At 38.3% G+C, this 13967-nt stretch overlaps 1 protein-coding gene across 11 annotated transcripts in view; it reads left to right on the forward strand.

The window, feature by feature from the left end:
- The first annotated feature begins 4545 nt into the window (after window positions 1-4545).
- LOC137378079 (teashirt homolog 2) overlaps window positions 4546-13967 on the forward strand; it is a 570240-nt gene continuing 560818 nt past the window's right edge. For all 11 annotated transcript variants that reach the window (XR_010976547.1, XR_010976548.1, XM_068048144.1 and 8 more), the window contains exons 1-2: window positions 4546-4622; window positions 6214-6827. Coding sequence is in view for 9 of the 11 variants with exons in the window: in XM_068048144.1 (XP_067904245.1) it covers window positions 6788-6827 (40 nt within the window). In the remaining 2 variants the exon portion in view is untranslated. The remainder of the gene's footprint in view (window positions 4623-6213; window positions 6828-13967) is intronic.

Raw genomic sequence — 13967 nt, forward strand, 5'->3', positions numbered from 1 at the left:
GAACAGGGAGGTTATGATGGAGCTGTATTAAACGCTAGTTAGGCCACAGCTGGAGTACTGTGTACAGTTCTGGTCACCACATTGTTAGTTATTGTTAGAGATACAGCACTGAAACAGGCCCTTCGGCCCACCGAGTCTGTGCCGACCATCAACCACCCATTTATACTAATCCTACACTAATTCTATATTCCGACCACATCCCCACCTGTCCCTATATTTCCCTACCACCAACCTATACTAGGGGCAATTTATACTGGCCAATTAACCTATCAACCTGCAAGTCTTTGGCATGTGGGAGGAAACCGGAGCACCCGGAGGAAACCCACGCAGACACAGGGAGAACTTGCAAACTCCACACAGGCAGTACCCAGAATTGAACCCGGGTCGCTGGAGCTGTGAGGCTGCGGTGCTAACCACTGCGCCACTGTGCCACCCGGCAACATTATAGGAAGGATGTGATTGCACTGGAGAGGGTGCAGAGGAGATTCACCAGGATGTTGCCTGGCTGGAGCATTTTATCTATGAAAAGAGACTGGATAGGCTAGGGTTGTTTTCCTTGGAGCAGAGAAGGCTGAGGGGGGGGGGGGGGGGGGTGGAGGTGGAACCTGATTGAGGTATACAAGATTATGAGGGGCATTGATGGGATAGATAGGAAGAAACTTTATCCCTTAGTGGAGGGGTCAATAACCAGGGGGCATAGATTCAAGGTAAGGAGCAGGAGGTTTAGAGGGGATTTGAGGAAAACATTTTTCACCCAGAGGGTGGTTGGAATCTGGAACACACTGCCTGAAGGGATGGTAGAGTTAGAACCCTCACAACATTTAAGAAGTATTTAGATGAGCACTTGAAATGCCATGGCATACAAGGCTACAGGCCATGTACCGGAAAATGGGATTAGACCGGATGCGTGCTTGATCGTCGGCGCAGACGCGATGGGATGAAGGGCCTGTCTCTGTGCTGTATAACTCTATGACTCTAAACGATGATTGCTGATGACTATCTGGAGTTATGGTGCAAATAGAATCGACAAAACTGTGATCGACAGACTGGGATCCTATTAGGACTTGGATATGTCTAATTATGACTGGTGATAGCAAAGAGATGGAGGTACAAAGATGCTGATTGACAGAATTGAGTTTAGATAAGTTTTGTATGCAGATGATAATGCAAAAAATAGGATTAGTGTTGAAACAGAATGTTTCTGATTAGGGTTGACAAACCACAGATAGACAAGGAGTGAGATGTGTCATGTTATTATAAGAGGCAGGATAGGGTGAAAATGGGATGGATATGATTATTAGAGAAACACTGGGGTAAAATAAAATTGGATCATCAGATTATAAATATAAACTGGAATGTTCTATCTCTTCAAAATAGAGTTTTTTTCCCTTGTAAAATCCTCTCTTTTAAGCCCACCTTATTGCACCCATGGTCTAGACTCATAATGTAAAACACTCACTTCCTCTCATATGATGGGTAGAATGCACAGATTATAGTTGTCAAACACCTGAGATCATTATGCTCTGTGTAGTTGCTAGAGTTCAAGAGGTCATCACATATTTTAATGATGTACTGGATTGAATCAGTTCTCAGACATGGTATTAAAGCTGTGTGTTCTGTAAAGCAGCAATAAAGAAGTCACTAAGTAGAGACAAAGCTACTGAGCATGTTATGAATAGAAGACATCTTTACAATATGGGCCCAAATAGGAAATTTTAGTGGCTAAAGTGATGGCAATTAACAATAGAAAATGTAAACTTTTTAATCCCCAGCCCAATAACTCTCCAAATATAAACAAAATAAACCAAATATTATATATAAAAATATTTGGAACTATGTTTCAGTTTTTAACACACTCTCAAGGTTTGGATGATTGTTAACCATTTCAGCATTTTAGATTTTTTTTTAAGAGATACTACACTGAAACAGGCCCTTCAGCCCACCGAGTCTGTGCCGACCATTAACCACCCATTTATACTAATCCTACACTAATCCCATATTCCTACCACATCCTCACCTGTTCCTATATTCCCCTACCACCTACCTATACTAGGGGCAATTTATAATGGCCAATTTACCTATCAACCTGCAAGTCTTTTGGCTGTGGGAGGAAACCGGAGCACCCAGAGGAAACCCACGCAGACACAGGGAGAACTTGCAAACTCCACACAGGCAGTACCCAGAATTGAACCCAGGTCACTGGAGCTGTGAGGCTGCGGTGCTAACCACTGCGCCACTGTGCTGCCCCTATGTTCTTATTGTTCTTATGGTTTATGAGGTCTTCTAAATCTGTAGAATTACATCCTTAACCTTAGGCTCAACTATAACATTTTTTCTCTATATGTTCAGTTGTTTGTTCTCTTGTATTTGTCATGAATTACATTCAAATTGCACATTCTAATATAAGAAAATGGATATATGTCTGACAATTTGTACTCCTAAAATATCATAGGGCTATATATATAAGATAACACACACACGCACACACTTACCTAAGGCATCCTGGTCTTCATCCAAGTCTTCTTAGCATGCAGATATGAAAACTGAAAATGGGTGTATTTTATTGCATGGAGTAATGGATGGCAGGAAATGAAGTAAAGATATCAATGTAGTGAGGTCAGTGGGACTTGTAGCACAGAACCATACAAACATTTATAACTCACCTTTGATATTATCCTATATGCGCTTTAATTGCTTGACAAAGTTGGGAATTAATAGTACTCATAGCTGTCCTTATAGGCTGTATATGGTAGACATAATTAGCTGCCTATTGTAGAACACAAGATGGATTATTATATCTCATTAACAGTAAAAGATACTAAAAGAGTTAGACTATAAGATTATGATGAATAACTTTGGTTAAGGTTGAGTTCAAAATATTAGATTATGTTTGACCGAAAGGGGTTTGAATGACTGTGGAATTGAATGGGTGAAGCTGTAATTTGCTAGCACAGAAAAAATGTTTGGTACACTGCAGGGTGGGATAAAATTCAGATTTTCTTATTCCTTAGAATAAAGTGAAGAATATTTGATTGCAAAAATCGTAAGACAACCTTAAGATGGAAATAAATGTCTGTAAATATGTTTTATATAATGGGGTTAGGATGACAGGCACATCTGATTTCAATTTAGTGTCAAAGTGAAAATAGCAATGGATTATTAAATTTTCATTAATAGACTGATCATAAAGTGAAAATTAGAAGTATTGTCTATGAATATACTTCATCAGAGTGTGACTTGGTATAGAGATATTTTATTTCATCACCTGTATGTAGCTATTATACCGTATCCAAATGCAATAATTGTAAATAGAACAGTATGTCTACTAGGACTATTTAATTATGAGGAATACCATATCATTACAAGGGTTGCACTATGAATGATCCTGGCAGATGGGGTTTACTGTAGGTGAGCATAATTGACAGAGCTAAAGTTGAAAGAATGATTGACAGATTGGGTTCAAGGTGGAATTGGAAAGTAATTATGATTGACAGATTGAACATCAGGGTAGAATTAGAATTATGAATTAATTTTTATAGATTTGGGGTTCAGGGTAGAAATTGAAGTACGAAAGTATGACGACAGATTTGTGGGGTACAGGAATCTTGTACGATTATCAACTACAGATCAGATTTTAGGATTATAAAAAGGAATATTGAGGGAGGGGGGAGAGATTGTAAAGCTAGAATTATGTAAGAATCTTATGTCTCCAAGGTAGTGGTTCAGACAGCAAACCGTAATAATAATTCTACCGACTGCTTCAGATTCAGTGAAGAATTGAAGTCATATAATTAGTTGGCGTTTCGTTTCCAACTGGAATAATGTCATTCTGATCGACAGATTGGGATTACCACAAGGTTTAAATGAAAATCATTTAGATCACTATTTTGGGGTTCAGGATATTTAAATCCCCTTGTCATCATTTCAGTTAATGCTGCATTATTACTATTACCGTATTGGAGGCTGAGACAGGAATTGTGTAATTACATTGTCAAGTTGTTGATTACACTGACACCATAATACACGTTATGATTAGCAGATCGTGTAAAATGTAGGGGAGATCATAGCTGCGGGATGTTTTATAGTCCTGGTGTGGGTAAGAGGTTTATTGATTGAAACTGGATTGGGGTGCACATACACGATTGACCGAGTATGTTGGGCTGGGAGCTGTAGTTTTCGGCTGCTCAATTACACGAGGCGGGCTCACGGTCACTGAATTGACATAACAGAGGTTAACCCATATGGTCGGTGGTTTTGCTTGCTGATTTAGTTGATTAGATTACATGTCTTTGATGGTTTCCTAATCACTCGGTAGCCGATCGGTGCAGCCTGCCAGTGAGTTTAACTAATCGAAGAGGGTTGGAGATGCCAGTGATCAGAGATTTCTGTGATCCATTGCCGTCCAGGGACTGATAGCACTGACAAAAGCAGCTTCGGCTGAAGTTCTTGTACAAGCGGATCGCAAAGCGCGCAAGTCTCTTGGATTTCTAATACAATACAAGGGATAGAAATAATTTGTATGTTAACCATCAAGGATAGCCAGCCGAAGTTCATCAAATGACTCTTCCAAACAATCCAGTAAATTATTGATGTGCCTTCCAAATCCTGGGACGTGGTAATTCGTAAGTACGGACACAGTCCTCTCATCCATCAATCTTAATACATATTAGTAACGTTACTCATCAAAGCCATATTGATACAATATAACACTACACAACTTTATTGGGTTGTCACGTCGTGGGGCAGTTATGATGCGTATATTATTCTAGGTAGTGCATTAGATTAGGTCACACTAAATTGTAGAGGTCAGATATTTTATGAATATGATTTTGTACGCTTTTTAAAATTTGGTTACAATTCACTCATTTTGACCATTCCTTCTCATTCGTATTTTGCAACTTTTGTGAGTTGAATCTCTAAGAACGGACAGCTATTTTTGCTTCTCCAAATAATTAAGAACTACAAATATTTTTATATGTAATCAATTAGTTTCACAGAGCGAGATTATTTTTGCTCAACTTTCCGAATACCAGAATTAAACTTAACTTCGCGCCAAATACATTTTGGAATTTGTACGTTTCAAAATGCCACTCGAAGCCTCAGCTGAGTTTTACTTAAACGCCCAATTTAGCTGAAAAGAATCTTGTGGATTAATAGGTTTATTGAGTGGGTTATATGCTGTCCTGGAATATTTAGTAACACTGAATTTTAAACCTGGTTCCATTGGCCCCGTCCCAGCATGTCTGATTTATACAGTGCTGTACATGCATTTAATAGCAAAGGTGAATCATAATTACCTACTTATACTAGCTGTGGAATTATAATTCTCGTTTCATTTACATTTAACACAGATTATAAAACAAATCAGTTAGAGTTCATTCTGGTTTTTCTTATCGGCATTTCTAAATATATTTATAGATATACATGCATACGATCTACATATGTATTACCATGAATTAATTTCGGATATTATAGTACTTACCGGTATATATTCTATGTATGTCTACAGTGTCGACTCTTCATGCCTGATTGGCATATTTTGAAAAGCAGAAAAAAACTATTTTTTTAACTTTCTGGGAGCAATTAATTTGTAACATTCATGAAAAATCTGCTCCCAGGGGTACATGACGTTTTTCTGCTTGGATACCTAATTCATATATATCGCTGTAATTTATGTTTATTTATTTTTTTAATCCATGTAACAATATTTTTACCTTTGCTTGCACAGCCATGTGTGCTTAACATTTATATAAGACAAATCAAATAGTTTTGTTTGTCAACATTATGAAGAGCCATATGTTAAAGCAAGTTGAGTGTTGGGGTGTGTGTAACGTAAGTCGCTGCAGCTCAAGCTTACACGCATGTTTTCTCGATAAATATTTCCGTGTGCAGCATAAATAGGAAATTTACTAAATCAGCTTTCGCAAAAGAAAGTTGGCAGAAATGATCTTTGCAGGAATCAAATGTCGTTACAAATTGAGACAGCTCCAAAAGTTTATATTAAGGGTCAATTTTTCAGATAATACTTTTGGAATGATTTTGCATGAATAGGTATAATGTGCGTGGATATGTTGAAAATGTTCACCTAATTCTCAGCTCAGATGGAATTAATAATTTTGTCATTATGTATGCATTGCTTTATTGCCGTTAACAAATACCCAGCGCCTTGTTATTGATAGGTTTCTCTTCTGCTTTCATTTTTCACTGTTCCAGATGCTGTCAAATGCAAGGATGAGGCTGCTATAGATTGCATTTGACTTTGCCAGAAGGAGGAGCAGAAGGAGGAGGAGGAGGAGGGGGATCGATGCTCGCTTCTATCGCTTACCCGTGTCTGTGCGAGTGAGACTGAGCCCAGTCCCTCCGGAAAAGCTGCCAGCCACCGAGCGACGGAGAACAGCAGCAGCTCCGCTCCGCCACTGATCAACAGCCGCTCGGGGAGAGGAGAGAGGGGGCGAGACTGAGACTGAGACAGACAGAGGGAGAGGCAGGACCGACAGCTTGCGATCGTCCAGTCCGGGGGGGGGGGGGGGGGTGCATGCATCCATCCCTGTGTAAATCCAGCCAGCAGCTCCCCCCGAAAGACACATCCATACATTGTTTTATATTTAATATAGCTAATATATTGTGTAGATAACACCTACACATCTATACATACACACACGTACGTAGACAGCCCGCCATCGGGGACAAGCCTCCGCCGAGCACCCCCCTCCCCTCCTGTCCCTTACCCCCTCCCCTAACCACCTCTTACACACCTGAAGAAAAGTCAACTTGAAACTCTCACAGCATGCCGCGGAGGAAGCAGCAAGCACCCAAACGGGCTGCAGGTAAACAAACAACTTCTATTATCCTACCTCGACCTTAGACAAACTGTTTGTTTCAAAATAAAATCATCCTGTCAAAATGTGTTCTGTGACACAGTTCCTGTGCTGGGATGAGGGTTTTTTTTGGGTCTTCGGTGAGACTTTGTTTTTTTGCTTGAAGTTTTTGTTGTTGTTGTATGTGAATTCTTTTTGATGTTTAGCGGAGACTCTGTGTGCTGGATGGGGGGGGGGGGGCGCTTTCGCTGGTCCAGCACAATGTAACTCGTGTGTGTGTGTGTTTATCCCCTGTCAGTCAAGGAGAATTTCGTCTCTGCAAAAAAAAAAAGATGGATGGGTTGCAATATTTGACTGTAATCTGATACAATGTTTGCAGTGCAGGGGATTTGTGCTCTTACGCGGCTAAAGAAAAATCGGCAGACTGAAAGCCCGTTTAAGCATTTGCGAGGAGGGGGGAAGCAGCAAATTGTTGTTGAAAAGAGTGTGTGCACTTTGCAATCTCGGGAAAGGGGGGGGGGGACAAAAATAAAATGGGAAACTGCGGGAGCCGCTCTAACTTTGTGCGTGTGTAATTGTAGCTCAAGTCTCAAAACCACAGTTTTACACAAGAACCTCATCTGGGAAATAATTTGCCTGTTTAAACCTTTCTTTCCCTCCGGAGAGTTGTGATATTTGGTGTTGTAGGGCGCAGAAATAGAAGTTCATTTTTCATCCGCCGGATCCACCCACTTAACTGGTCTTAAAGTCGATTGCCATCTTTGATTTGACGCGTGATTGATCACCTGTCATCTGGCAGGCTTTGATCTATTCATTCTCGATAAATATCAATAAATCACTCACTATGGCAACGCATGTGCTAGTGACGTAACGCCTGCCCCTGTCATTTCCTTGCCCAGACATGCACAATTATTTTGTTTAGTTTTTTTTAATGTGAGTGTTTTTCTTCATTTCCTCTCCTTTAAGGAGAGTGGGATGAATACATTATGAAGAAATCTTAGCTATTAGTTTACACGCTTTCAACTTGCATGGCTGTAATCTGGTAAATGTGTCACTGCTATAGAAATAACCCTCCAGAAGACTTTCTTCATTGTTGAGGTAATTGTCTCTCCCTTGACAGGCACATTCATCAGTGGCTTAATGGTCAATCAAAAGTTGGCAGGCTGAGTGTTTTCATTCTTTCCTATACACTACATTAGGCATACTTAATCAAAATGTCTCTGTGTAATGGCTGTGAAGAGTTCATGACTGAGTGATCTGTTGTCTGCACAGATAGAAAATTAACAGCTCAGTGCTGGAAGATGTGAGCTTGCAGATAAACAAATCGTGCATTAATATTTCATCTTTGAGACCTCAATGTGCTATCAGCAGCATATTCTTGGCTGTTCTTCTTCCTGATGGTTTCACAGCTGTAACTCATTTCACTGATGACTTTACTGGGGTTAGCAAGAGTGACGACAAATTGATTACCTGGCAGTACAGAAAGGGGCGAAGAGATGTGGGTTGACAGATGTGATATAATAATAAGTTCAACAATGTATGGAAGGAAAGGGGGGCGGGCAGAGGAATGGATATCAATTCACATTCATGAAAAAAACTTTAACAAGGTTGCAATGTTTTAAAAGAAACTTATTTATTTAAAGAAATGCGTTTTCAGTGTTTCTGTCATTCCTGAAACTTGACACTACCATCAACCAGGAAATTCAAAAAAATGTCTGGTAACAATATGTTTTGTGATTTGAAAGTTTGATGAGGTTAAAAGTGCAGCAATACCACTCAGTGGGGTCCACCAGTTTATATGGTGTCAAAAATGTCTGTTGTACGTTGTCTACAAGTTAACTGTGATTGTATTGTCCCACTCAAGTAATTCAAATGAAACTAAAATCCTTCACAAAATAAATCCACTTATAGCTTCAAAAAAACATAATCTGCCTAAACATAAACATTTTATCTGCCTTTCAGGAAGTTTTCAGATTTAATTTGTTGTAGAATTAATTTTGCTTTATCGATATATTTTTCCTTAATTTTTATTTAAATGGGACCTTTCAACTTTCCATATATGTAATAATCTAATGTTCTGGATGCTATTTACATTGTCTATTTTGAAATAATAATTGTGTGGATGATGAATATCAGAAAATGTGTATTATGCCATTATATAATTCATAAATTGCAGAAGAAAATGCAGATAGACTGAAATAAATGAAAGTATGATGTAGAATAAGCTCGCTCAAAATTCAAAATATATTTTACAAGCCAGACTATTAAAGATTTTGCATTGTATTACAGAAAATTTACAGTTTAGGATTTAGTTGCTTGCAATAGACAATGATCAACAACTGTGCTTAACAGGTCTCGCTTTTATGTGCAACCCTATCATCCTTTATTTTAAGAATATAACGATTGTCAATACAGCTTTGGACTTTCTTCCCTTGTTCTTCAAAGCTCCAAAACCATTGTCCAACATAGCCTTTGCTTTACATCAGAACTGCATAGAAAAAATAATCTCTGTACTCATACATTTGCAAAGATCTCAGACCTGTAAAACTCTTTACCCCTCCCATTCCTGCCAGTTTTTCCATCCTCCTATAATCTTCAGGCTTTTAAAACCCAAATTTAGTATCACCAAATCACAATATCCTGCTTTACTTCATTTTCAACCTTGGTGGCACACTGCACTTAGTCCTTTACCTTGGTTTCTCACTTAAAAGTAAATCACTAATATCACAAAGATATTGACTAATTTAGACTAATTGTGGGAATAACCCATGCGCAATATCTAGAATTCAGTCTCTGTTGTCCTTCTTGATGTAAAATAATAGTGGAAACTGTTTAGAATTAGTTTGCAAACTCTACAGATAGTAGATTACAGGAATGGTTAATCACTCTGTTTTAAGCATTTTGTTTTTTAATGATTAACATTCTAGCTGATTGTATCAGTTCTAAGTGGGTCAGCACATACACCACTTTTACTTCTTAAAATACAGGAGTAGCAGCCTGCCAAGATGTATCACTAAACACAAGTTTAACCCAGTATTGGGTTGTTCTGAGTGACTCCATGGATGGTATGGTCACTGGCTCTGTAAAGATTAATTTCTGACTTTAATTAACTTTTACAGGCTCGCGAGGTGAATTTATTCTGAAGTCCAAAGTCTTCATACAGGAATAGTCCGCTCAATCCTCACGGGTGTTGAATCTCGTGCTTACACACATAACATTAATGTTTTGGAGTGAGATTATGTTTGTGCAAAACTAGTGTGTGTTTGTATCATTGTGATGTGGAGCCATGTAAGAGTCACTTCGCTTCATAGCTCTATGGGTATCATAAATTCCAGAAAGCATAACAGCGGAGGTAAAAAGAAAAAATGAGGATGTTGGAAATGTGAAACAATAAAACAGAAAATGCTGGAAGTACACAGCAGGTACAGCATGGTCTGAGAAGGCAGGTTAATGTTTCAAGTGTAGACCCTCATTAGAACTCTAAAGAAAGGTCTCAGTCCAAAACATTAATGTGAGTTTTCTCTTTTCAGAACCTGATGAACCTACATTGTATTTCAAGCATTTTCTATTTAATTCCAAGGGAGAAAGTGTTCATTGTGAAATCATAAGGATGTGTGTTACAGCTTTTAAATCTTGATACTTTCCAGCCCAACATTTCCATGGTGGACCATGCTGCAACAATTTGTGATGACAAGTGGGTTATTCACTAAACAGGAATTAAATGTAATAATTACTGTTGTACGTTAGCTCCGCATGAAGTAATTGTAGAGTAATGATCACCTGTGTCCGGAAGGGTAGAACTGACTTAAATTCTTGCTTTGAACAGTCCCACTAATTGTACCAGTAAAACAAAACAAAGAGTAATGGTAAAACAGAAGAAAGGTTTGTTGATTTTAACATCTGTTTTCAATGTGTGTTTTTGGGGAAAAAAACACTTATTAGATACGTTCTCTTTAGTGTAGAAATACATGTTTGTAAATCTCTTGAGTTTGCTTTTAAAATCATGGCTAATTCTGTACCAATTTCTTGTATCTCTTAATGGCAGTTCACTGTTTGGTTAAATATTACATTGGAAGGTACTCCCATCTCACAGTAAAACTAGGCAGTGCCAAACATTATCCAATTTGATTGAACCTTGGTTACATACAATATTTGACAGGATATTGATTGCCAATGTTTTAGATTTTACCATGCCTGGCACCTCTACAGCCAATGTGCAAATCACGCTTTTTAAAATCTCCTAACTGGCATGGAACTTAGTAAAATTTTACACTTAACCTTCATTTACAGGTTGAGAGCTAAAGATGCAAATTTGAAAAAGCTTTTTTTTTTATTTTGGAGATCGATTTCGATAATACATTCTCTGCTCATGTTGCTGACCTCTGCTCTTTTCCCATAAGTTATGGTTTATAAAAGGGGCAGAAGTCCAGAGGACGGGAGTGTGAGTTCACTAACTGTGTGTCACCAAAGTCAAACTCTGATGTAGACATTTAAATATGTTCCAAAAGGTGTGTGCAAGGAACAGAATTCTTTTTGTGAGGAGTGGCCAGCTTCTATTTGTCATAAAGAATATTTAATTATAGGATATAAATTAAACTTAACTAGATGAGTAAATTGACTTTCATTGGCTATCGGGAATTGTTCAAGAGGCAGTTGGATGCTGTAGATAGGAATTGCTGTGAAAAGGGAATTGTGGTTTCTATGGAAGATGAGCTAGATGGGTATCTCAGCATTACTTATCTTTCTAACTAGCCTGGGTACAGGGAACATCAATCTTGAACCAATACCCAGGATCATAGAAATTCAGTACGGAATGATGACATTTACTCCACCATGCCATTGCTGGTGACAGTATAAGTTTATTTAATCCCATGTTCCCCCTCTTACTCTGTACCTTCCTAATATTTTCCTTTCACAGTTCAGCTGATTCTCTCTTAAAAGTTGTGGTTCACTCAGCTTCATTAGTCACTTGCGATAATCCATTCAATATCCTAGTAACCTTTTGTGTAGAAAAAATGTTCTAACCTCTCCCTTTATGCTTTTAGTAGCAATTCAACATTTATGCCCTTAAGACCTGAACATTTGGTGCCCAGAAAGCAAAGTACTGAAGTCATGGCTCCATGGACTAATTTAATTCTCTACGTCATTTGGGTTCTGTTCTGTACAGCTATGTGGAACGAACCTTTGAAGCAGCATAGTGTAAAGGGGCTGAGTATGGCTGGTATTTTAATCAGTCTTCCCTACCCACTATCTATACAGAGTCTAATTTCCAAAAGGAGAACAGTGCATTAATGGTGAGCTGGTGCCATTGGGTCAGTGCTCAAAATGCAGCTTAGTAAATGTGCTTACTTCGAGTCAGAAAGTCAAATCATAGGGTTATCCTCAATGTAGTGCTATGCTCATTGTGACTTGTGCTGTGCAGTGATAGAATGGAGGAGATGTTAGTTGTGGAGAAGTTTATCCACCTGCTTGGTTGACTGAGAGATGTGGTAGTTGGTGGTCAAACAGACAAAAATGGGTAAAAGTAAGGAGGTTTTCTTGAAAAATATTTGCTGAAGGGCACTTCAATAGCATAGCAATACACCAATAGATTCTTATGTGTGTCTGGCCTTCCTATAAATAACATGAATGCAGTTGTGTCATTTTTCATGATTTACTATTGGAAACAGATGCTGCTTGCTGATTAAAAGTATATAGGTAATGACCACAATGCAGTGCCATAGTAAGGAGTGCATTTTAATCAAAAGCATCTGTTTCTCACTTCCAGTGTCATATTTCTACATATTTCTACATATTCTACTTAATATATTAGTATAAGTTGCAGGACCCTGTGGAAAACCTTTAATTCTGACAAAGACGGTTCTGAAAACAAACTAGAGCAGTCATGTAACATCTCTTTACCATCTTCCATTTTTCACTACTGACTGTGATGCTGATGCTTTCTGTTGCTTTATTATAAATCTTCAGTTGTTAGCTGCAGAGACAACAACAGATTCTGAGGCATCATATCTTTATTTGCACTGGTGAAGTGTTTAGTCCATTTGATTAGTCATTTCTTCTCATCAGTTAAGGGTTCACGTTCAGCTCAATATTCAAAAGCAGCTTGACCCAAAAGCGCCATAAATAGTGATTTTTCTCAGAATGCACATTTTTATGTTAAAGAGGCATTGATATCAAGATGTAGGAGGTATGTGGGCTAGTCAGAAACATTGGTCATTGCAATAGATAACATGGTGAATCATTGGTCGAACATCATGCTGTAATCTGCAACAGTGCAAATGCTTTCTTGGTTCTTTTACACTGATGCCTTAACTTGCTTTCGTAAAGAAGCTCTTTATCTACCTACTGTGTGTGTTATACCTCTCTGAATTAAACCACTCCAGCAGTAATTGACCATTATAGCTGCCATAAAAATAAAATTGGTTTGTACTTCTACAAAATCCATTGATTTTCACCAATTTGTTCTTTTTTAGAATGCGTTTAGGCACTTTAAACCTTTATACGGAGTGTATAATTCATTCTAAGGAACACAGAAGCTTTAAGTCAAAATGGTGGCTACTTTTAACTCTGCTGCTTAGTTTAGGTGAGCCTGTTGCTTATAGAATTATATATCATATTCGTCTCTCTTTGTGTAACTAATGGGATCCAACAGCGTGCTTAATAGTTGCCAAAGCATCCAGTTGAATTGAATAAGTAAATATAAAGCTCCAGCTTGCAGACTACATGCTGGTGATTTTTGGCTTATAAGTGAATGAGTTTGAGATGTCAGTTTGAGGTTTATGTGGCCCAGATTAATCTTGTAGGAGAAGTGTAACGTACAGTTTTGTGCCAATTTCTCCTCTGCCCATATCAGTGAGTGGTTGCTGAAGTACAGCCTACAATACGTGGCCCAGGTATCTATTGTTCATGTTTCAGTGTTCACACGTGAGTGTTTATAGCCAAGTGCAATCATGTCCTCACTCGATATCGAGTGATGTTCACTTTCAGCAGGAATCAATGGGTAACATTCAACCCAAATATGCTGACACCAACTGTTGTCCCTTTACCATTGCCCCAACTGATATCGTTTAACTCAATATAGACATGATTAAACCTATAAAGAAAAAAAAGATTGTGAAAGAAAGATTTATATTGTGCCTTTTACAACCA

Source organism: Heterodontus francisci, chromosome 16 (genome assembly GCF_036365525.1).
Source record: "Heterodontus francisci isolate sHetFra1 chromosome 16, sHetFra1.hap1, whole genome shotgun sequence".
In the NCBI taxonomy this organism is placed as follows: domain Eukaryota; kingdom Metazoa; phylum Chordata; class Chondrichthyes; order Heterodontiformes; family Heterodontidae; genus Heterodontus; species Heterodontus francisci.